We start from the raw sequence: 25,218 nt of genomic DNA, 5'->3' as shown, positions 1-25,218 counted from the left end.
TTCTTAAGTTTTCCTATATGAGTATCTATGACCCAGTCCTCTCCTGCTCCCCTAAACTCTTAGTGTTAAATCACTATGTTCTGCCTTGGGAAAGCAAGTTATAGACAAATGTGCATACATAATCTGATCCTATTGGGTTGTATGAACATGGGGCAGTAACTGTATCAACAATCTAGGGATCCAAGGAAAGCCCTACCCCTGAATCTGATCTCCCACAATCCTGGCTCCTGGGCCTATCCCAACCCACCCACATCACACACCCTTTTATTCATACCCAGATCCCTGCCCCTGGAACTGGTCTCCACCCACTGCCCCCTCCCTAGGCCTGGTGCAGCCCACAGTCCCGCCCCCAGAACTGGTCTCCGCCCACAGTCAGCCCCGCCCCCAGGCTTGGTGCCACCCCCCATAGCTCCGCCCCTAGAACTGCTCTCTGCCAATCACCACTGCCCTCCAGGGCCGGTACACCCACAGCCTAGTCCCCGCCCTCCGCCCTGCCCGGAACTTATCTACGCCCACAGCCAGCCCCAACCTCCAGGGCTGTCACAACCACAGCCTGGTTCCCGCTCAGCCCCGCCCCGGAAATGGAGGTCTCCACCCCTGTAACTGGTCTCTGCTCAGTCATTCCCGCTCTGGAAGCCTTATACCATCCGCCCCGAGAACTGGGCCCCACCCACAGCCCCGACCCTGGAACTGGTCTCTGCCCAATCAGCCTCGCCCTCCAGGCCTGGTACGGCCTCAGCCGGTTCCCCGCCTTCAGCCCCGCCCCGGAACTGATCTCCGCCCACAACCAGCCCCGCCCCCAGGCCTCGTGCAGCTCGCAGCCTGGCCCCGCCCCCAGGGCCAACCTTACCCCCGCTACTGCCCCAGGCCAGGGCCCAACTTTGTGCCCACTAAGCAAACTAGAACACCTCTGCCCAAGGCTGGGGTGCGCGGCCGCCGCTCCCGCCCGCCGCGCCGGTCGCCTAAGCGCCGAACCCCCAACACGCTCGACTCTGCGAGGCTGCCCGCCCGAGCCGGAAGGGGACGTGCAGCGCCCCTCTCCCCAGACCGGAAGCGGAAGCGCGGGGCGGTACCGTGGGAGGGGCCGCGCGTGGGGCAGCGGGGAGCGAGTCCCTCCGTCCCCGCGAGTCGGCGCTTTTGGCCCCGCGGGAGGGGCCGGGCTCGGTGAGCGACTGGCGGGGGCTCGGGTCCGAGTCCAGGGGGCGACGTGGGCCGCGGACACCGCCAGCCACGGGCCCTGCGTCCCTCCAGGGAGCCGTGTTTCGGTTCATGAGGCCTCGGGCTGTGAGCTTAGGTCAGCACGAAGCTGCCGCTTGCTCCTGGGTCGGGGTCCCGCGCCGCTGTCGCCTCCTCAGGGAACCCCAGTCGCCCTCACCCGGGGCGATTCCGCACCCCAGGGGACTTTTGGCTGTAGCTGGAGACGGCTGTGGTTGTCACAAATTGTGGGGAGGGGAGGCTGCTACTGTCAACTAGAGGGTGGAGGCCGGGGAAGAGGGACGCTGCTTGCTCTTAAAGATCCTACGTTGTACAGGACAGTCCCCCACAACAAAGAATTATCAGTAGTGCCAGGTTGGGAAACCCTGCTCTAGGGCCTTAAAAAAAAAATCTCTGCAGTTCTGAATAAACTACATAAATTGTTAAAAATTCAGTTTAGTCACTTAATAGGGCCTCTAAGTGACAAGATATTTTTAAAGCCTGTGGAGTCACCATAGAATCTCTCTCCAGCCTAGTAAGTTGAGCAAGTCAAATGCACACAGCGTTAAGCCGCTTTCTCCCCTCTTACGGAGCAGATGGCCAGATGGGAATCAGGTAAAGCCAGTCACGGCCCACAGGCTGGGCCCTTATTACACATTTAATCATTGAGTACCCAAAAAAAGTGAATGGGATGGTGTTTCCAGCAGCTGTATCCAACAACTGTACAACCTATACAAAGCCTCGAAAGAAATCTTTGTGTCTTTTTTTTTTTCAGATGAGAAAAGCATCATTCAAGCTCAGATTCGTGTTGAAGCCTGCCACAAGGTCCACCTGTTGTTGTGGGTTTGTGGGTGACCAGGTGAGTACAGTGTGGAACCTACAACAAGGTTTCAGCAGGCTCTGCTGTGTAGAAGAACTCCTCGTGGGCTTTCCTGTGCTGGGGTTGTAACCACATGGAAGTCACTAAGAGTGAAAGTATCTTAAGGAAAGTTCAAGGTAAAAAGACAGAGGTATTTATGGTTACATGTGTGTAAATAAGTAAATACAGTTACATGCAAATAAGTATCCACAAAACAAACATACAAATAACGTAAAGATGTGTAACTGTAGCTAAAGACAGATTTTCTGGTATGCTATAATGCTAAAAGTTTCTGAATGTTATATAAGTATAGAAAATATTTACATGTATATGTAGTGTTACAAGTCTTCCCACTAACAACTAGCAGGACTACTTAGCAACATTCTTCAGGCCTGTTTGATTTGACTTTTTTTTTTTTTCTTGAGACCAAGTCTCGCTCTGTTGGCCAGGTTGGAGTGCAGTGGCGCGATCTTGGCTCATTTCAGCCTCCACCTCCCAGACTCAAGCAAATCTCCTGCCTCAGTTTCCTGAGTAGCTGGGACTACAGGCAAGTGCCACCACGCCCAGCTAATTTTGTTTGTATTTTTAGTAGAGACAGGTTTTTGCCATGTTGGCCAGGCTGGTCTTTAACTCCTGACCTCAAGTGGTCCGCCCACCTCAGCCTCCCAAAGTGCTGGGATTACAGGAAAGAGCCACCGCACCCAGCTGTTGATTTGATTTCTAAAGGCATATCGGCCCTCCACCAAACTTCAAAATATAAGGGCATTTGTAAAAAGGATGATTCATTAGTAACAAATTTAAAATTAAATTGACCGGCGACCAGATGTGTTTTGAGTAATGGGATTTTTTTTTCCTAATGAGATTTGAAAACATTTGGAAGAATATTAAGCAACAACTTAGATTGAAGGGTAGGGAACTGGTTTCCAAAAAGATTGTCCTCTGCACCTTGCCTCCTGTATTAGTCTGTTTTCACACTGCTATAAAGAACTACCTGAGAGTTTTCACACTGCTATAAATAACTCCCTGAGACTGAGTGACTTACAAAGGAAAGAAGTTTAATTGACTCAGTTCTGCATGGCGGGGGAGGCCTCAGGAAACTTACAATCATGGCAGAAAGCAAAGGGAAAGCAAGGCACGTCTTACATGGCAGCAGGAGAGAGAGAGAAGACATAAACGCCAAACTTCTAAACCATCAGATCTTGTGGGAACTTACTATCAGGAGAACAGCAAGGGGGAAGTCCACCCCCATGATTCAGTCACCTCCTACCAGGACCCTCCTCTGACACGTGGGGATTATTACAACTCGAGATGAGATTTGGGTGGGGGGACACAGAGCCAACGATATCACCTCCTAATAGGAATTAACTTTGTTTCTTAAAACTTCTCTGAAATAACAGTATGGTGATTCATATTGCAGAGAATCATGTTAAGTAATCTAGTATTAAATTGTGGGGTTTCTACTAATTGTGTGTGTGTTCACCTTTTCCATTCTAGCTTTCCTACAGCATTCTTGAAGGAATGTTTACTTATCATGCAATAGATATTATTTGAGTGCACAGTTAATGGTGACCAACCATCCTCATTTATTCAGGACCAAGGGGTTTGCTAGGGCACAGGGCATCCAGTGTTCAAACCGGGACAATCCTTGGCAAACCAGGTCGCCTCCATGAGTCAGGTCCTAGGTCAGATGCACAGGGACCCTGGAGGACCTGAAATGGCCCCTGTCCTACATAAAGTTTACCTTCTAACAGGGAAGATAAATTTTAAACCATGAATGACAGGAGTGATGTGGGAGCTTGGCACTAGTGAACTTGATCAGAGGGAACAGGGAGGCTTTCTTGGGAAGGATATTTAGCTTGAGAGCTTAAGTTGTTACAGAACCAAACTGGGGTCTGCTCACCTGGTGGTGCAGTGAAACCAGATGTCTATATTGAGGGTTGCTACGATAGATAGAAAGGCTTTTATTGCACAACACTAAGCAAGGAGGACCAGACCATTAAATGTTCAAATCCTGGCCTCCCCAGTGGCTTTTAGGCAAGGAATTTTTTTTTTTTTTTTTTTTTTTTGAGACGGAGTCTCACTCTGTTACCCAGGCTGGAGTACTGTGTTGCAATCTCAGCTCACTGCAACCCCTGCCTCCCGGGTTCAAGCAGTTCTGCCGCAGCCTCCTGAGTAGCTGGGATTACAGGCGCCCACGACCATGCCCGGCTAATTTTTGTATTTTCAGTAGAGACAGGGTTTCACCATGTTGGCCTGGCTGGTCTCAATCTCCTGACTTCGTGATCCACCCGCCTCAGCCTCCCAAAGTGCTGAGATGGTACAGGCATGAGCCACCACACCCGGCCTTTTTTTTTTTTTTTTAAATGAGACAGAATCTCACTTGGTCACCCAGGCTGGAGTGCAATGGCACGATCTCAGCTCACTGCAACGTCCGCCTCCCAGGTTCAAGTGATTTTCCTGCCTCAGCCTCCCCAGTCCCTAGGATTACAGGCACATACCACCACACCCGGCAAATTTTTTGTATTTTGAGTAGAGACAGAGTTTCACCATGTTAGCCAGGTTGGCCTCAAACTCCTGACCTCAGGTGATCCGCCTGCCTAGGCCTCCCAAAGTGCTGGGATTACAGACATGAGCCACCGTGCCTGGCTAGGCAAGGATTTCTGAAGGCAGTGGTAAGTTACAGAAAAGCAGAAGCTACAGGCAAAATCATAAAGCAATACGTGGAGGTTACACACTGGTTTAGACTTAAAAGGGCAAGGATGTCTTGAAGCAGGAGCTTGTCATAGGTAGATTCAAAGATTTTTCTGATTTGTGATTGGTTAAAGAAAAGAAGCTTTGTTTAAAAATTTAGAGTCAGTAGGAAAATGTTAACTGGCTGGGAGAAGTGACTTTCTCCAAGCCCCTCAAGAAGAAACTTAGCACAAAGAACGCTGAAGCTCAGCCTTCACGTCCCGCTTATCTGGGATCTCTGAGCCAGCAGCTCCATTTGGTGGGGTCCTCAGTGGGAGTCCCAGCCTCTGAAAGGCAACTCAGGGATGCATGTTAAGATGTTATCTTTAGTTTCCATGGGGAAAGCGAACATCTCTGGAGCCTTAACTTCTTTGGCTGTTGTTTTAGGTTACTATTACCTTCCTGTTTAACAAGTTCCATATTTACTTTTGGGGCTAGCTGGATGCTCGGAATTTCCCTTAAAGGAACTTCAGGATTTTCCTTTATTTTCCCACTTGGGGTTCACAGGCCCCTGAAAAAGGGAATTGCTGCTCCATCTCCAAGTTGGGGTCAGATGTAGCTAGTCATAGGGCTCGACTAGAGTGAGGGGACAGGGTTATGTCCAAGAGAGCACTGCCATCGAGGAAGCTGTGTAAGGAAAGGCCCTGCAGCAGGAGAGAGGCTGCCACGCTCCCTTCACTGGGAACACAGGGATGGCTGAAGCCGAGACAAGAACAGGGAAAGAAGCTGGGCGCAGTGGCTCACACCTGTAGTCCCAGAACTTTAGGAGACCAAGGCAGGCTGATCACCTGATGTCAGAAGTTCGAGACCAGCCTGGCCAACATGGTGAAACCCCGTCTCTACTAAAAATACGAAAATTAGCTGGGTGTGGTGGTGCACACCTGTAGTCCCAGCTGCTCGGGAGGCTGAGACAAGAGAATTGCTTGAACCTGGGAGGCCGAGGTTGCAGTGAGCAGAGATTGCGCCACTGCACTCAGCCTGGGTGTAAGAGTGAGACTCCTCAAAAAAAAAAAAAAAAAAAAAAAGAATAGGGAAAGAAGTGTGACCAAGACCAAGATCAAGAGGGAGGCAGAACCATACTAGGCCTCACTTCAGACTCTGTTCTCAGGCCAGTGGGAAGACACTAAAGAGTTGTGGGCCAGAGGGTGATGCAATTTGCATGTAGTGTAAGCATGCAGATAACAAGGACTTCAGGATTCAGAAGGAAGACGTTTAAGAGGCAAAAGAGGAGGTGTTTGGAGGTAGTTTAGGAATCAGATGATTGCTCCCCAAAAAAATAAAAATAAATTTATTTTCTCAGCCATACTAGTCACATTTCAAGTATTAGAGCAGAATTATAGAACATTTCCATCATCACCAGAAGTTGTGTTGGGCAGCTGACATAGAGTGGCCCATCTGCTGTGACCATCCTCCAGCACTGTATCCAGGGCAGGGCAGGGCAGGTGTCACAGGATCTGTAAACTGAAGAGACCCCTCCTGTCCTAGTGGGAAATTTCTGCTTCCAGACAGCCTTGAATAGGGACTCGGGGCCTGAAAATGTCCCAGGTACCTTCTCTACTTGTTTTCTTCTTGGAGGCCCAGTGAGCTGGCTGGAGGCCAACCCCCCCTCACTCCCCAGCTCAGTGACTGGAACTACTGTGTGCCTACCTGCACATCAGGTCCGTTATGGGGAAAAAGGAGATACTTACCCCTGTAGAGGGTAGGGAAGTTCTGCAGCAGTTGCCTGGGTCTGCTGAACTCACCCAAAGGGAAGGTGTGATGTGAAAGGCATGTTAGTTTCCTATTGATGCTATAACAAACTACCACAAATTCAGGGACTTAAAACAACACACATTTATCCTCTTGCCTTTCTGGAGGTCAGAAATCCTCAATAAGCTGGAAGGCCTGCATTCCCTCTAGAGCAGGAGTCCCCAGCCCCTGGGCCACGGACCAGTGCTTATAAACAGGGCTGCACAGCAAGATGCGAGCGGCAGGTGAGCAAAGCTTCATCTGTATTTACAGCCACTCCTCATTGCTCGCATTACCACCTGAGCTCCACCTCCTGGCCGATCAGTGGCAGCATTCGATTCTCATAGGAGCCCAAACCCTATTGTGAACTTTGCATGTGAGGGATCTGGATTGCACACTCCTAGGAGAATCTAATTCCTGATGATCTGTTGCTGTCTCCCATCACCCCCAGATGGGACCATCTAGTTGCAGGAAAACAAGCTCAGGGCTCCCACTGACTCTATATTATGGTGAGTTGTATAATTATTTCATTATATATTACCATGTAATATAATAGAAATAAAGTGCAGAATAAATGTAATGTGCTTATAAAACATCATCCTGAAACCATTCCCTGCCCAGCCCCACTGCCGCCCCGTGCTCCATGGAAAAATTGTCTTCCACGAAACCAGTCCCTGGTACCAGAAAGGTTGGGGACCACTGCTCTAGAGGCTCTAGGGGAGAACCCATTTCCTGTGTTTTTCATCTTGTAGAGGCCACCAGCCTTCCCTGACTGTGGCTTGTTCCTCCATCATCAACACCAGCAGGGCAGCATCTTCCAGTCTCTCTGTATGTTTTCTCCTCCCTGCTACACACACGCTCCCTTCTTCTCTCATCTCATCCCATCCTTCTTTGAACTGACCCTCCTGTTTCCCTTTTATAAGGACCCCTGTAATCACAGTGGGCCCACCCAGCATCATCCCCCATGTCAGGATCCTTGCCTTCCTCACAGCTGCAGAATCCCTTTTGCCATGTAAGGGAGTAGATCCAGAGGTTCTGGGGATTAGAACACAGACCCCTTTCTTGGGAGAGCAGGAAGTTAATCATCTGTCTACCACAGAGGCCCAAGAGCCAAAGACTCCCTCCAACTTGATTTTTTCACGGAACCCGAACTCACCCTGAATGTCCAGTGCCCCCATCCCTGCCCATTCACACCCTTCACTCCTTTTATCTTTTGGGTTCATGTCATGGAGGTCACACATGGAAACCTCCAGAAGCTGGCTTTATGGAGTTACGTTTTATTCTATAAATCCGGAGAAAGGAGGCTTTCCCGTCTTATAAAAAGGACACATGACATTGCTTTGTACCTTGATTTTTTTTTCACTTAAATTTATTGGAGATAATCTCTCTGAATACCTAGAAATCTTTTCAGGGGTTCTTTGTTTTGGTTTTGGTTTGGGGTTTTTTTTTCCTGGCTACATGTTTCTTTGTTATTTATTAAGTTGCTGCAAAAGTAATTGCAGGTTTTGCCATCGAAAGTAATGGCAAAAACCGCAATCACTTTTGCACCAACCTAAAAGCTATCACATAGTTTATTCAACCAATCCCCTACTGATGGTCACTTGTGGTGTTTTCAATCCTCTGCGATTATATGAAGTGCCACAGTGAATCATCTTACACGTGTCTTTCAGTATTTGTGTACCTTTGAGATAGATTTCTGGAAGTGGGGTTCTAGGAAAGAACAAATGTTTTTTGCAGCTTTGCTTGACATCAGCACGTTTCCTTCCCTAGGGGTTACCCCCAGCAGTGTGTGAGAATGAAGAGTGTGGGCCACTGTGTCTCTGTTGACCTGCCAGATAGGAAATAGCGCCAGAGTTGCTGCAATCCACGTCTCCCTGGTGAGTAAGGTCATTGTCGATTCCATCAAGGGTATTGTCCTTGGGATGATAGTAGGGAAGCCAGATTGCACCGTGTGAGGACTCAGGAAAGGGGACAGAGTGAAGAGCTGTGGCTGGGATGGGGGATACAGACGGGGCAGTAACCGGAAAGAAAGCTGTACCCCAAGGATAGGCTCATCGCACTACAGAAGATGCCACATCAGGCTTGAGGGGCATGAGGAAGGGTCTAGCAGCACGGGAGAGCTAGAAGGGAAAGGGCGGAGGAGAGAGCTTTGAGCACAGACAGCTCCTCAAAAGCAGGAGGGTGGACACCAGGCCAGAACTGCCCAGCAGGCCCTGCGGAGAAGGCAGGCAGCTCCTTGTCTGCCATGGGAGGAGGCGGAAGGGTGGGGCGCAGGTTGCAGTGCTGGCAGCAACACAGGAAAGTAGATTCCTCCTCATGATCTTTACCCTGAGAAGCAGGATCGGGATTGTCTGCTGAAAATGAGATGATTTGTCATCTCTTGCTGCCTGACAAATGATCTCAAACCTTAGTCACTTGAAACAATGACCATGTATCGTCTCTCACTGTTTTTGTGTTTCAGGAATTCAGGAGCAGCTTGGCTGGAAGGCTCTGGCTGGAAACTTGCAGAAGGCTGTCAGCTGGGTCTGCATCATCTGAAGGCTCAACGGGTACCGGGGGCCACTCCATGGCCTGCGAGTCAGAGCTGGCCGTAGGTGGGAGGCCTCAGTTCCTCTCCACATAGGCCTCTCCACAGGGCCACTTGAGCATCTTCCCACCATGGCAACTGGTGTCCTCTAGAGCAACATCCAGGAGACCAAGGCGGAAGCAGCTGTAGTGCCTTCTAGGACCTGGTCCTGAAAGTCACCCCTGCACCCACCCCCGCTGTCTCCTCAGCCATATTCTGCTGGTCACACAGGTCAGCTCTAATTCCGTGTGTGCGTCGGGCCTACACAGGGTGTGAGCACCGGGAGGCTGGGATCGTCAAGGGCTCGTTAGGAAGCGGTTACCACAGAGGGGACAGGGGAGGAGGTGTGAAGTTTAAAGAGAGGAGAGGAGGTTTGACGAGTGGGAAGCCATGCTGACCTGTGGGATCGCCCTGCAGGCTGAGGGTTCTTTACACGTTGGTGACCGTGTTATTCCAGAGTGGCAGCGTCACAGCCTTTGCACAGGGTGGTCTGACCGAATGTCCCCTGGAGCAGGTGGATGATTGAAGTCACGCCTGGCTGGAGTTCTGCTGGGCTGGCATGACAGTGGGGGGTAGGGAGGAGGAAATCAGCTGAAATGAGGGACAGTGACATCCAAGCTGGGCGAGGATGAAATCAAGAGAGGGGGTGGCTGAGGCAGGAGAGGGGGTGACCAAGGCAGAGCATAGGTAGGAGAGGGGCTGACCGAGGCAGGAGGGGGGTGACTGAGGCCGAGCACAGGCAGGAGCAGGGTGACCAAGGGCAGGAGTTGGGGTAACAGGCAGAACATGGGCAGGAGAGGGGGTAACTGAGGCAGAGCACAGGCAGGAGGGGGGTGACCAAGGCAGGAGGGGGGTGACCGAGGCAGGAGGGGGGTGACCGAGGCAGGAGTGGGGTGACCGAGGCAGGAAGGGGGCTGACTGAGGCAGGATGGGGGTGACCGAGGCAGGAGAGGGGTTGACTGAGGCAGGAGGGGGGTGACCGAGGCAGGAGGAGGTGACTGAGGCCTGCGTGTGGTCGGAGGACATGCGGTGAGAGAAAAAAGGAGTGAACGCTGTGGAAGTTGAGGAGGGAGGTTGGGTTCAGAGAGAGGGGAGTTTCTGAACGTTGTTCTGGGCGGTGGGACAGTGCCCGGTGATGACCAAGGCTGAGGGGACCTGTGGAAACATGTGGCTGATGAGAGAAGGAACAAAGGGCCCTGGAGCTGAGGAACTCCTGAGACTCTGGGGGTCTCTGATATCCTCCAGGAGCTGGGACTGGAGGTGGGAGGAGTTATGGAGGTGCCGGAGTCCCCAGGGAAGGAGGGAGTAGCCAGGAATGCGTTTGTGGTGCGCTTGGATGGGAAGAACATGCCGTGAGACTGCGTGAAGCCGAGGTTCTCAAAGCGGGTGGGTCAGGGAGGTACTGGTCGTTGTGTTGGGAACAGAGGAAGGCAAGTTTTCCATCAGGTGGCCCTGAATTCATTGCCTGCTCAGCAAAATAAAGGCCCAGTGTGGAAGCCGGAACTTGCATTTGAAGAAGGATGGGAAGGATGGGTTGAGGAGGGCCCATCCCCAGCAGCCCGAGAGGGAGGAGGCCACGGAGACTCGGAGCATTCCCGTTTCTTCCAGAGCGCTGCGGGATAAAGGAGGAGCGTCCTGCTTCCCGGCTGCCCTGTTGCTGTCGGAGTCACAGGATGGCGGCTGTCATCCTGCCCTCGACTGCTGGTGAGTCGTGGGGTCCTGGCATTTCTCAGAGTCCAGCCTTGAAAGGTTCTGACCCACAGCATGGGACACGAGCGGGGTTGGGCAGAGCAGGTGAGGCAGGAGTGGAGCCCCAGGGGCCCAGAGGTCCTCCGTGTCTGGTCGGGCGGCTCTCGGGATTTGGGACTTAGGCATTTGGGTGTCTGTGGATGTCACCTGTGTGGTGAATGTGCTGGAGCTTTTGAATTCTCCCTTTAGTTCTTTCTGTGAACCTGATAAAAACACAGTGACGCCCTTGGAACTTCAGTTTCCTCATCTGTGAAGTGGGAATAATCCCTTCCCCAAGTGCAGTCAGACCTTGAGCCCTATTGTCTTTGGTTGGTGAGACAGGGCTGTGTTCGGGTATCTTAGGAGAGCTATGGGTAGGTGTTTGCATGGAGCGTAGGTGGGCACTGTGTGGTGCCTCATCTGTGTGGGTGTGGGAGGTGGGTGTGGTCAATCAGGGGCAGATCTGTGGATGTCAGACAAGCCTAAATCCCTGGGACTCATTTCTCCTCCTCCAGCTCCGTCTTCCCTGTTCCCAGCCTCTCAGCAAAAAGGACACACACAGGGTGGAGAGCTGGTTAATGAGCTCCTGACAAGCTGGTTACGGGTGAGTCAGATGTTCCTTTTCCCAAATCATTATTCCTTTGGCCAGAAGTTTGGACTTGATACCTTCCAGCAGCCTGGAGCCTCATGGCCAAACCAGGTCCTCAGGCATCCCAGGATTTCCAGGCATCAGATGGAGGGTGAGGGCTGCCCAGAAAATGTCAGTGTGTGTCAACGTTTACTGCAGGTTCAGAGCTCCCTCCAGGGTCCCTGAGTACATCATGTGCTCCTGAGAGTTTTAAGGGAAAGCCAAGTAAAGACGTGATGATGTTCTAAACCCAAGCAATTAATAAACGCCACGGAAATCAGTCATTCACTTACCAAGTATTTCTCTGATTTCTGCCATGTCACGGGCCCATGATCCCCTGGAGATTGAGGGAAATAAGATCACAGGAGCTCCCAGTCTGAGTGAGAAAAGGCAGCTGCTCTGTGGTACTGTGCACTGGACCTGGGAATGGCCTAAGGAGACAAGCATTGAGGGCTGAGCTCAGAAGCCAGGGAGAAGAGCTCAGAACCCCAGGAGAGGAGCTCAGAACCCTGGGAGAGGAGCTCAGAACCCTGGGAGGTGAGCTCAGAACCACCCTCCCCAACATCTCGTGCTCAGGTTTCCCCAGCCCTGGCTCTGTTCTCCTGGCCCCTCTTCCTGTGCACGTTGGTGGGGGTGGTCCTTGGCTAAGCCGTGATGTTTGCAATGCTTTAGGGCTTGGTGACCTTCGAGGATGTGGCCGTGGAGTTCACCCAGGAGGAGTGGGCGCTGCTGGACCCTGCCCAAAGGACACTGTACAGGGACGTGATGCTGGAGAACTGCAGGAACCTGGCCTCACTGGGTAAGCCTAATGTCATTCCTGCATTTATTTAATGACTCCGGTGGCAAGACTTGCCTGCTTTTCTTACTTTTTTTATTGTGGTAAAATCCACACAACATAAAATTCACCATTTTTAACCATTCTAAGATATCCAGTCCAGTGGTTTTTCATACATTCATGGTATTGTGCAACCATCAACACTATCTAATATCACCATATTTTCATCACCCTGAAGGAAACCCCGTCCCTATGAAGCAGCCAATACCCGTTACTTTCCCTACCCACTGCTGCTGGTAACCACTCATCTGGTGTCTGTCTTTAGGAATTTACCTATCCAGAACATATCATATAAATGTAATTACAAAATACATTACCTTTTGTGTCTGACTTTTCATGTAGCACAGTGTTTTAAAAACTTAGCTATGGGCCAGGTGTGGTGGCTCACACCTGTAATCCCAGCACTTTGGGAGGCCAAGGTGGGCGGATCACGAGGGCAGGAGTTCGAGACAAGCCTGACCAACATGGTGAAACCCCATCTCTACTAAAAATACAAATTAGCCGGACGTGGTGGCACGCACCTATCCCAGCTAGTCAGGAGGCTGAGGCAGGAGAATCGCTTGAACCAGGAGGCAGAGGTTGCAGTGAGCTGAGATTGTGCCATTGCACTGCAGCCTGGGCAACAGAGCACAACTGTGTCTCAAAAAAAACAAAACAAAAAAACTTAGCTATGTTGTGTGTTGTACCAGCGCTTCATTCCTTATGACTGAATGATATTCCATTGTATGGACATACCACATTTTGCCAATCCATTTTTCTATTGAGAAACATTTGAGTTGTTTCCACTCTTTGACTATCAAGAATAATGCTATAATACTATGAATTTTTGTGTACGAGCTTTTGTTTAAATGCCCACTTTCCATTTTCTTGGGCATATACTAGGAGTGGAAGGCTAGGTCTGTGTTTAGCTTCTTGAGGAACTGCCAGACTTTTCCACAGCAGCTGCACCATTGCACGTTCCCGCCAATGCAGGAGGGTTCCAGCTTCTCCGCATCTTCCCAGCACTTGCCTTTTTGATTATACTCATACCAGTAGGTATGAAGTGCTATCTCGTTCTTGTTTTGATTTGCATTTTTCTAATGACAAATGACATGGAGCATCTTTTCATGTACTTGTTGAGTATTTTTCTTTGGAAAAATGTCTATTCAAGTCCTTTGCCCATTTTTGTTATTGTTGTTGTTTGTTTGTTTGCTTGTTTTGACACAGTCTCCCTCTGTCGCCCAGGCTGGAGTGCAGTGGCGCAGCACGATCTCGGCTCACTGCAACCTCTGCCTTTCGGGTTCAAGTGATTCTCATACCTCAGCCTCTCAAGTAGCTGGAATTACAGGCATGTGCCACCATGCCTGGCTAAATCGTTTTGTATTTTTTATAGAGACAGGGTTTCGCTGTGTTGGCCAGGCTGGTCTCAAACTCCTGGCCTCAAATGATCCACCTGCCTTGGCCTCCCAAAGTGCTGGCATTACAGGTGTGAGCCACCGCTCCCAGTCCTCTGCCCATGTTTTATTTGGGTTGTTCATTTTTGTTGTCGGATTTTAAAAGTTCATTTTATATTCTGGGTACCAAATCCTTATTCAAAATATAATACATAAATGATTTCTCTATTCTTTGGGTGTCTTTTCATTTTCTTGATAGTGTCCTTTGATGCACAAAAGTTTTAATTGTGACCAGGCAGAGTGGCTCACGCCTGTAATCCCAGCACTTTGGGAGGCCAAGATGGATGGATCACTTGAGGTCAGGAGTTCAAGACCAGCCTGGCCAACTTAGTGAAGCCCCATCTCTACTAAAAATGCAAAAATTAGCCAGGCGTGGTGGCAGGTGCCTGTAATCCCACCTACTCGGGAGGCTGAGGCAAGAGAATCACTTGAACCTGGGAGGCAGAGGTTGTAGTGAGCCGAGATCCACTATATTCCAGCCTAGGCGACAGAATGAGACTCCGTCTCAAAAAACAAAAAAAATTTTAATTGTGATGAAGTCTGTTGTATCTAGTTTTTCTTTTTTGCTTGTGCTCTTGGTGTGATACCTAAGAAACCATTGCTCAAGTCAAGGTCATGAAGATTTACCCCTATGTTTTCTTCTAAGAATTTTCTAGTGTTAACAATTCCACTCAGCTGTGTGATAGATTTTGAGTGAATTTTGCATATGGTGTGGAGAAAGGGTCAACTTCATTCTTTTGCATGTGTGTATATCCAGTTGTCTCACCACCTTTATTCTTTCCCCATCAAATGACCTTGGTACCCTTATTGAAAATTATGTGGCCATACACACTGGAGTTTATTTACATACTCTCAATTCTGTTCCATTGGTCTGTATATCTCGAACTCCTGACCTCAAGTGATCCGCCTACCTGGGCCTCCCAAAGTGCAGGGATTACAGGCATGAGCCACTGCTCCTGGCTCCATTGGTCTATGTATCTATCCTTGGGTCAGTACCACAATGCCTTGATTATTGTTACATTGTAGTAAGTTTTGATAACAGTAAGTGTAAATCTTTCTACTTTATTCTTCTTTTTCACTTCTTGTCTGTTCAAGATCCCTTGCAATGCCATGAATTTTCAGATCAGTTTGTGTATTTCTGAAAGGAAAAAAAACTCAGAATTTTGATAGTGATTGTTTTACCTCTGTAGATAATTTTGGGTAGTATTGTCACCTTAACAATATTAAGGCTTCCAATACATAACTTTATTATTTTTTTTGAGACAGAGTCTCACTCTGTCACCAGGCTGGAGTGCAGTGGTGTGATCTCGGCTCACTGCAACCTCCGCCTCCCAGGCTCAAGTGATTCTCCTGCCTCAGCCTCCCGAGTAGCTCAGACTACAGGTGCACACCACCACGCCCAGCTAATTTTTGTATTTTTAGTAGAGATAGGGTTCCACCATGTTGGCCGGGATGGTCTCAATCTCTTGACCTCGTGATCCACCCACCTCGACCTCCCAAAGTGCTGGGATTTCAGGCGTGAGCCACTGCGCCTGGCCCTGTTACTCATTTTTAATTTCATTCCATTGTGGTTAAGGAAGATACTTTGTATGAGTTCATTGTTTTTTAATTTAGTCAGACTTTTTTTATAGCCTAACATATAATCTATCCTGGAGAATGTTCCATGTGCATTTGAGATGAATATGGATTCTCTTGTTGGGTGGTGTGTTCTTTATATATTTGTTAGGTCTAGTTAGTTTATTGTTTAATCCTTCTGTTTCCTTTTTGATCTTCTAATATGTTGTTTTATCCATTATTGAAAGTGGAGTATTGAAGTCTCAAACGATTATTATAGAACACTCTATATCTTCCTTCAATTATGCCAGTTTTTACTTCATACATTTTGGAGTTCTTATTAGGCACATATATGTTTATAATCGTTACATTTTCTCCATAAATTGATGCTTTATACAACTATAATGTCTTTCTCTGTGTTTTATAACAATTTTTATTGTATGAAATATCTTTTTCCATTCTTTCACTATTGGCCATATTTGTGTCTTTGAATATAAAGCAAGTGTCTTATAGACAGTATGTACACATGCTCCGCAACTTTGATGGGGCTATGTCCCAATAAAGCCATTGTAAGTTAAAAATACCATAAGTCAAAAATGCAAAACAATGAAAAAAAAAAAGTCAAAAATGCATTTAATTCACCTAACCCACTGAACATCATAAGTTAGCCTAGCCTAAACATGCTCAGAACACTTACATTAGCCTACAGTTGGGCAGTGGGCTAACATAGCAGTGTATTTTAAATAAAGTATTGAATATCTCAACAATTATAAATTATATATTTAATATGGTACTGAAAGTGAAAAATAGAATGGTTGTAGGGTACTTGAAGTGTGCTTTCTACTGAATGCGTATGACCTTTGTACCATCATAAAGTTAAAAAATCATACCATGGTAAGCTGGGGACCATCTGTAATTGGGTTATTTTTTAAATCCATTCTGCCAAAATCCACCTTGTAATGATGTAATTACTGATAAGGAAGGAGCTACTTCTGCCTATTTACTATTTGCTCTATAACTATTTACTTTTTTCTACGTGTCATATCATTTTTGTTCCTAAGTTCTTTCATTGTTGTTTTGTGTTAGATATTTTCTAGTGGACCATTTTGATTCCCTTCTCATTTGTTTTTAATCTTTTTAGTTATTTTCTTAGTGGTTGCCCTGAGAATTTTAATAAGCATTTTAATTTATAACAATCTAGTTTAATAGCAACTTAGTTTCAATAGTATATAAAAACTTTGTTTCACTGTAGCTGTTCTGTTTAGTAATTTTGTCACAAATTGCATCTGTATGCATTGTGTGCCCATTAATGTAGATGTGTAATCATTTATGCTTTTGTCTTTAAATTATGTAGTAATAAAAGAGAAGTTATAAACCAAAAACACATTGTCAGTGACTTTTATATTCACCTCTGTATTTACCTTTACCAGTGTTCTTCACTTCCTTCTGTGGATTCAAGTTACTCTCCATTATCTTTTCATTTTGTCCTGAAGTCACCCTTGATCATTTTTTGTAGGGTAGATGTAATAGTGACAAACACTCAGTCTTTGTTTATGGGAAGGTCTTCATTTCTTTATTTTTGAAGGGGAGTTTTGCCAGACATAGAATTCTTGGTTGCCATTTTTTCTCAGCACTTTGAATATACCACTCCAGCGCTTGGTGATTTCCATGGTTTCTATTGAGAAATTGGCTGTAATCTTACCGAGGATCCTGTTTACGTGATAAGTCATCTCCCTCTTGCTGTTTTTAGGATGCTGCCTTTGTCTTTCAACAGTTTGATTAATATGTGTTTGATGCCGGGTGCAATGGTTCACGCCTATAATCCCAACACTTTGGGAGGCTGAGGCAGAAGGACCCCTTGAGGTCAGGAGTATGAGACCAGCCTGGGCAACTTGGACCCTGTCTCTACAAAAAATTAAAAAATTAGCCAGACGTGCTGGTGCACACCTATGGTCCCAGCTTCTTGGAAGGCTGAGGTGGAAGGATTGCTTGACCCCAGGAGATTAAGGCTGCAGTGAGCCATGATCACACCACTGCACTCCAGCGTGGGTGACAGAATAAAACCCTGGCTCAAAAAATGTGTGTGTGTGTGTGTGTGTGTGTGTGTGTGTTTCAGTATGAATCTCTATTTTTTCAAATTTATTCTACTTGAGTTTGTTGAGCTTCTTGGATTTGTACATTTGTGCCTTTCATCAAATTTTGGGAAGTTTTTAGCCATTATTTCTTCAACCTTCTCACCCTTTTCTCTCTTTACATCTCTCTGGTTCTCCGCATCCTATATATGTTGGTAGGTTCGATGATATCCCAAAGGTCTCAGGCTCTGTTCATCTTTTTTAAAACTCACATTCTCTCTCTCTCTCTCTCTTTATCTTTTAGACAGGTTCTCACTCACTCTGTCACCTAGGCTGGAGTGCAGCAGAGTGATTGTGGCTTACTGCAGCCTTGACCTCCTGGGCTCAAGTGATCCTCCCACCTCAGCCTCCCAAATAGGGAGGCATGGCTAGAGACGTGCATCACCATGCCCAGCTAATTTTTTAAATTTTTTGTAGAGTCAGGATCTCACCATGTTTCCCAGGCTGGTCTTGAACTCCTGGTTGCAAGCAGTCCTCCTGCCTCAGCCTCCCAAAATGCTGGGATTACACATGAGCCATTGCACCTGGCATCTCTCTTTTTTCTGCTCCTCAGACTGGATAATATCGATTGTCCTATCTTCATGGTCACCAATTTTGTCTTCTGCCTGCTCAGATATGTTCTGAATGTTTCATTTCAGCTATTGTACTTTTCAACTCACATTTTTTTATTTGCCTTCCTAAAGTTTCTGTCTCTTAATGTTTTCCATTTTTTGTATTTTTTGATATGCCATAGTTGTACCTATTTTGCTGTTTTTCATTTGATGAAAATTTGTACTCATGGTTTCCTTTAGTTCTTTATACATATTTCTTTTACATCTTTTAGCAGATTTTAAATAGTTGACTTATTTTACTTGTCTAGTTAAGTCCAGTGTTTGAACTTCTGAAGGGACAATTTCTACCAGCTTCATTTTTCTTGTAATGGGCCCAATGTTTGTTTCCTTGCCTCCCTCATAATTATTTTGTTGAAACTATGTATTTGGAATATTATAATATAGCAATTTGGGAATCAGACTTTTCCCCATCTCCAGAGTTTGTTTTACTTGTTGTAGTTGGTATTGTATCTATAGAACATACAACAGTTCTAAAGTTAGTTGTGAAATAGAACTATTGTGTATTCTAAAGTTGTAGAATATCGTATATTGTAAACTCTTGTTAGAATATACAATAGTTCTATTTCAGAACTAACTTTGTAATGTCTGTATTTGTCATGTGTGGCCACCGAAGTCTCTTTTCTGATAGCGTAATGGTCATATAGTGATTTGAAGGCCTGGAACAAAAAAGGAAAAAAACTTCTAGTCTTTTTACATGGGCTCTGTGTGTACATAGGGACATGCCTTTAATACTTAGGTAGGCAGTTAACTGTGCCTTGACCTTCATTTCTGGCTTGTGCAGAGCCTGAAGGTCACCAAAAGATGAGGGTTTTGTGCCTTCTCAGGTATTTTCTGGGCATGCTCCCAGCCCTGAGTATGTGCTTGGAATTACAGGTTCTTAAGAATATGAGGAAGATTTTCAAAGTCCTACTCCCCAAACATCTTTTTCCCCATTTTTCCTTTCAGGCTTTTTGGTTAGTCTTTTGTTTGCTTCTACTGTTTTCTCTTGCCTCAAGCAGTACTGACTAATACATTTGCCTTTACATGTGTCGATCACGTGTGTTCCAGGTAACCAGCTCAGTCCTGAAAGAATTTGGAGTTAGATAAATAAAGACAACCCTTTGAGCCAGTCCTTCAGGGAACCACCAGACAGGTCAGGAAAAGCAACCACAGAGTAAGGTCTGTTCTGCTCCCTGCAAGTACTAGGAATGCAGGCTGTTGTCTTCAAGGTTGTAGAAAAAGCAGGGGAAAGAGGTCCATTTAAAGTATCATAAAGCTCTCTTACCCAGATTCAGCTGGGTTTTCTGAGAAGGCATTCTCCTGATTGCTGTGGACTTTTGATACATTTCAAGAATTCCGATAAAGTTGATTCGGACCGCTTTTGCCAGTTTACTCACTGTTTTTGTGGAGGGATGAACGTTTGGAATTCCCTCCTCCACCACTGTCACTGTCATCACTTCTTTCAAGTTTTCTTGAGCACCTCTGTGTTCCTAGGTCTGTGCAGTGGCTTGAGAGTACAGTGATGAATGGGACCATATGGTCCCACCCTCATGGGCAGTCTCTAATTCCTGCCTTATGAACTGAAGATCTATTTCTTGTCCTGACTTTATATTCTTCATGGTTAAAAGTTTTGGGGCCTCTGAAGTGTGCATTTGAACTCAGGCATGGCCTTCTGGGACTGTTTATGCCCTATCACCCTGAATATCTAGTTGAATATGCTTGTTGCATTTTTGTTCCGTGAGAGTTACCATATGCACTAGAATTAAGGTATAATTGGCAGGGCGTGGTGGCTCATGCCTGTAATCCCAGCACTTTGGGAGGCCAAGGTGGGTGGATCACGAGGCCAAGAGATCAAGAGATCAAGACCTGCCTGGCCAACACGGTGAAACCCCGTCTCTACTAAAAATACAAAAATCAGCTGGGCGTGGTGGTGTGCACCTGTAGTCCGAACTACTTGGGAGGCTGAGGCAGGAGAATCGCTTGAACCTGGAAGGCAGAGGTTGCAGTGAGCCGAGATCATGCCACTGCACTTCAACCCGGGTGACAGAGCAAGACTCCATCTCAAAAAAAAAAAAAAAAAAAAAAAGAATTAAGGCATAATTTATTTCACTGCTCCTAAAGTCACACTTTTCCATCTTCATAAATGTTGGCTTTCATTTCATGGACTTGGTTGTCCCCAGCACTGTTACCTATATCATGTGTATTGTTTCCGTAAATAGGGTGTCGTGTTAATAAACCCAGTCTGATATCCCAGTTGGAACAAGACAAGAAGGTGATAACAGAGGAAAGAGGAATTCTACCAAGTACCTGTCCAGGTGAGCACCAGGTGGATATGAGCCCTTGTGAGGAATAGCTCTGGCCAGTGACTTGGGGGTTGGGAGTATTACATTAGTTCATGTCAATCAGGGAACTTTGTAAAATACCCTGTTCCTGACAAACATGCACAAGAACATTTGGTGTGAGCTTCCTCATGTCCTTTCTTTTCTCTCTAACTCCCTTGTCATCATCTCATAGTTCGCTTTGGGCTCAGGGAAGAAACAAAGATGCAACTCTTTTGAAAATTTCAGTCAAGTTCCTTCCCACTTTGCATTCCTGATCACTCCTCTTGTCAACCTGTGATCAATCTCAATTTGTCTAGAATCCTTTTTTAAAATTAATACCTAAAATTTTCATAACCAAATCCTCTTTGTTGCAAACATCCTCAAAAACCCTGATCCCTCAGAATCTGCCTTTACTCATGTGTACACTTTTCCATTTCTTTTCTCCATCAATCTAAATTTCTTTTCAATTTGTTTCAGATTTGGAGACTCTACTTAAAGCCAAATGGTTAACTCCTAAGAAGCATGTTTTCAGAAAAGAACAGTCTAAAGGTGTAAAAACGGTAAGACTAACATGGGTGATTTCTGGTTTTCTACAGTAGGAGAATGCCTTAAGTTTAGAAAGGGCACAAAATAACCAGGAGAGGCATTAAAGGAAAGTGTCATTTATAATTGAGAATGCCGTGTTCCTGGAGAGACACTGTGAAAATTATAAATATTTAGAGAAGTGTGAGTTAGGTCCAAACTTATTTCTTCACGGAGAGTTCCCACAAGTAAATATTTCCTATCTGTGGCTCAGATATTGACTGTTGGAACAAAACTTCATCCACACGTTATCAGAAAATGTTTTGTGAATCTGATAAGGACTTGTGGCAAAGCATCTATGTTTTTTAACTTTCTTAGAGCTAAAACTGGGCAGAAATCACATACAACCACTGAAAGTAGCCAAAATATCAATTATAATAATGTAACAGAATTCCTGGGAGAGAAGATTCCTAGGAGAACATTAAGTATTTCAAATATTATAAATTATAGTTATCATTTGTCTCTTAATCCACAGGAAAGAAGTCATCGTGGAGTGAAACTCAATGAATGTAATCAGTGTTTTAAAGTCTTCAGCACGAAATCTAACCTAACTCAGCACAAGAGAATTCATACTGGAGAAAAACCCTATGACTGTAGTCAATGTGGGAAGTCCTTCAGTAGCAGATCTTACCTTACTATTCATAAGAGAATCCATAATGGGGAGAAACCCTATGAATGCAATCACTGTGGGAAAGCATTTAGTGATCCCTCATCCCTTAGACTGCATTTGAGAATTCACACTGGAGAAAAACCCTACGAATGTAACCAGTGTTTTCATGTTTTCCGCACCAGTTGTAACCTCAAAAGCCACAAGAGGATTCACACGGGGGAGAATCACCATGAATGTAATCAGTGTGGAAAAGCTTTCAGCACAAGGTCCTCTCTCACTGGGCACAATAGCATTCATACAGGGGAGAAACCTTATGAATGTCACGATTGTGGGAAAACCTTCAGGAAGAGCTCCTATCTGACACAGCACGTAAGAACTCATACTGGAGAAAAACCCTATGAATGTAACGAGTGTGGGAAATCCTTCAGCAGTAGCTTTTCTCTTACTGTGCACAAGAGAATACATACCGGAGAGAAACCCTACGAGTGCAGTGACTGTGGAAAAGCCTTTAATAATCTCTCAGCTGTGAAGAAACACTTAAGAACTCACACTGGAGAAAAACCCTATGAATGTAATCATTGTGGGAAATCCTTCACAAGTAACTCCTATCTTTCTGTGCACAAGAGAATACATAATAGGTGGATATGAATTACTGCAGGAACTTCTGGAGGAAAGCACTCATTGATCTTTCATCCCTAAGATAGTTTGAGAGAGCTCACACTGGATATATAAGTTATTTGTTGCAGCATAACAAATGATCCCCCCAAATTTTGTGGCTTCAAACACGAAATGTTTATTCTCTAACAATTTCTACAGGTCAGGAATTCAAGAACGGCTTATCTCTGTAGTTACACTGCAGGATCTCTCATGCCTTTACTTACAATCAAGATGTCAGCCAAAGATATGGTCATCTAACATCTTTACTGATGAACAGTCCATTTCCAAGATGACTTATTCACATGCCTGGAAAGTTGATGTTGGTTGTTGTCAGGGGACCTTCAGTCATTACCATGTAGGCCTCTTTACAAGGCCGAGCTCCTTGACAATTTGGCAATAAGTTCTCCCCAAGGTTAGTGATCCAAGAGAGGACCAATACAGAGGCCAAAATGGCTTTTATGACCTATCCTCAGGAGGACTGCTAAGCTTTCACTTATTTCCTATTGTGTTGGTCTCACAACACACCAATCCTGATACAATGTGAGAGACTGCAGAAGGTATGAATACCAGGAAACAGATAACTCAGAAGCATCTGGGAAATTTGCCATGGAATTAATGAAGAAAAGCCCTCAGCACATCATCCTTCTACTCTAATCAATATGAAATAGCATTCAGTAACTCGTATTAATTCACTCTGAAGAGAAACCTTTTGAGGACAATCTGTATGGTAAAGCTCTCAGCTCGAATTCTCACCTTCATGGGCCCAGAAGATTATGTACTGAGAGAATCCTGAAGAATGGAACAGCTGTAGAAAGCCTTCAGTGCTATCAGCAGGGATTCATGTGACAGCTCACACTAAGGGAGAAAACCTGTGAAGGTCTCAGAAGGCTTCAGTGACAGTCATCCCTTAAGACACATTGGAAATCACACCATGGAACAACACTCAGAAATGCAGAATACCCTACAGCAAAAGTGTTCACATTACTGAGCAAACTATAGTGTGGTATTCTGCAGTGACTGTGGGAAAGCCTTGAATGTTCTATTGGTTTTTAAGGGACTTGAGAATTAATTCTGGAGAGAATGCCCCATTGAACATCATCAATATTGGAGAGCTTTCTGTTTTTCTACATTTGTTAGGAAACTTGTGAGCATTCACACTACAGAGAAACTTGAAATATAAAGAGGAAGAGAAAGCCTTCAGTGATGCCTCTGTGTTAGGGAAAATATGGAACTTCTCCCTGGATGCAAAACCTATGAGTATATTAATATTGGAAAATTTTTCAGTGATTCTTCTCTTTCTTGTATATGAGAGAACTTATATGGAGAAACCCCTAGGAATGTAATCAGTGTTAGGATGCCTCAGCCTGAACTCTTCACTGAGTGGCCACAATTTTCACTGGGAACAAAAAGTATAATAACTGTTTTGAGTGTGGGATATCCTTTATCAGTGTCTCATCTGTAGATTGGACTGCTGGCTCATTAATTTTTTTAGTCTTTTTTTCTTTTAATATAAACATTTGTGTATAGCTGTTCCCTAAAATAAACATTAACATATTTCATAATTTTAATGCAATATATTTATTATAATTAATTTGCTTGTTAAAGACATCCACACATTGCATATTCAAAAAGTTATTTCCAAATACCTTCTGAGTGATTCAGTTTATCATAATGGAAATTAGTATTTATAAACACATTTTTCTAATGTAGTGGTATTTTTGGCAGAGTACATGAGCTTTATGATACTGATTATTTTCTCTCTATCTTGGTATGCCAAATACTGTTGGTTTCTTTCCCAGTGTCTGTTCTCTTCGGTTTATTCGTTTAAAGAAACAAACATGTTGTTCAAGTTGTCTGTGAACAATATCGAAAGTTCTCAATCTTATAGTTTTTCCTGAAGCCCAGGCAGGTTTTTTCGCACTCCCCTGGCAATGAGAAGTAAGTCGAAGTAACTGTGTGGAACATCTCCTGGCTTGTTCTCCTCACATATTTTCCATTCACCTCACCCATTCTGTCTCTTGGAAAGTGGCCTCAAGGTCTAGAGTTTGAAGAGCTTCTTTTTGACCACAATGACAGAAACCAAAGTGCAGCCAAAAATCACAATGCTGTGGGCTCTCCAGGAGCCTCCGATTGGCTGCATCTGCTCTGGACTCCTTATTCTTATACTTCTTATGTGACTAAAAGAAACCCCTAGGCTGGGTGTGGTGGCTCACGCCTTTAATCCCAGCACTTTGAGAGGCTGAGGTGGGTGGATCATGAGGTCAACAGATCGAGACCATCCTGGCCAACGTGGTGAAACCCTGTCTCTACTAAAAGTATAAAGATTAGCTGGGCATGGTGGTGCACACCTGTATTCCCAGCTACTCGGGAAACTGAGACAGGAGAATTGCCTGAACCTGGGAGGTAGAGGTTGCAGTGAGCCAAGATGGCGCCACTGCACTCCAGCCTGGCAACAGAGCGAGACTCCGTCTCAAAATAAACAAATAAATGAATATTTTTTAAAAAAGAAACCCCTAACTGATTGAAGCCAACATGATCTGTTGTTTGTTTTTGAGGTGGTGTTCTGTTAACTTCCAGCAGGATGCAGAATCTAACTGGTAAACCTATAAATTGGTCAAATTTTACCCATGTTGTTTCTTTGAAAACAATGTATATTCTCTAATATTTGGTTATAGGGTATATGAACATTAATGCAACTTAATTGTATTTCCAAGTACAGTACATATGTTCAGATTTCTTTTTCTAACCTTATTTAGTGATAGAGGTGTGGTAAACTCTTCCATTATGTTTATGTATTAACACTGTAATTTTGTCATTTTTATATATTTTGACGTTATGTAACTAGATGCATACAGGATTAGGTATTTTCTTCTGTATTCCTTTTTATGTGGAGATGATATTTTTACATAGCAAAGTATTGTAATGCATTAATAATAAATGGTCAAACATTTATTTATTTATTTATTTATTTTAGATGGAGTTTCACTCTTGTCATCAAGGGTGGAGTGCAATGGTGCGATCTCGGCTCACTGCAACCTCGGCCTCCCAGGTTCCAGCAATTCTCCTGCCTC

At 45.4% G+C, this 25,218-nt stretch overlaps 1 protein-coding gene across 5 annotated transcripts; it reads left to right on the top strand.

The window, feature by feature from the left end:
* Nucleotides 1-1,057: 1,057 nt before the first annotated feature.
* On the top strand, nucleotides 1,058-23,709 carry ZNF558 (zinc finger protein 558). Of its 5 annotated transcripts, none has more exons than XM_014342488.4 (10): nucleotides 1,058-1,294; nucleotides 1,970-2,053; nucleotides 8,282-8,388; nucleotides 8,973-9,308; nucleotides 10,686-10,781; nucleotides 11,321-11,409; nucleotides 12,106-12,232; nucleotides 20,197-20,292; nucleotides 20,776-20,858; nucleotides 21,356-23,709. In XM_014342488.4, exons 5-10 carry the CDS (start codon nucleotides 10,751-10,753, stop codon nucleotides 22,136-22,138), a joined length of 1,209 nt encoding a protein of 402 aa, XP_014197974.1. In that variant the 5' UTR covers nucleotides 1,058-1,294; nucleotides 1,970-2,053; nucleotides 8,282-8,388; nucleotides 8,973-9,308; nucleotides 10,686-10,750; the 3' UTR covers nucleotides 22,139-23,709. The 5 variants fall into 5 exon arrangements, with proteins under 5 accessions (XP_014197974.1, XP_003809678.1, XP_054958968.1 ...); XM_003809630.6 differs by having other exon boundaries at nucleotides 1,064-1,164; XM_055102993.2 differs by having other exon boundaries at nucleotides 1,064-1,164; nucleotides 10,524-10,781.
* The last annotated feature ends 1,509 nt before the right edge of the window (nucleotides 23,710-25,218 follow it).

Source organism: Pan paniscus, chromosome 20 (genome assembly GCF_029289425.2).
Source record: "Pan paniscus chromosome 20, NHGRI_mPanPan1-v2.0_pri, whole genome shotgun sequence".
NCBI lineage: Eukaryota > Metazoa > Chordata > Mammalia > Primates > Hominidae > Pan > Pan paniscus.
Note: the sequence above shows the minus strand (reverse complement) of the source record. Positions and strands in the feature narration are given on the sequence as shown.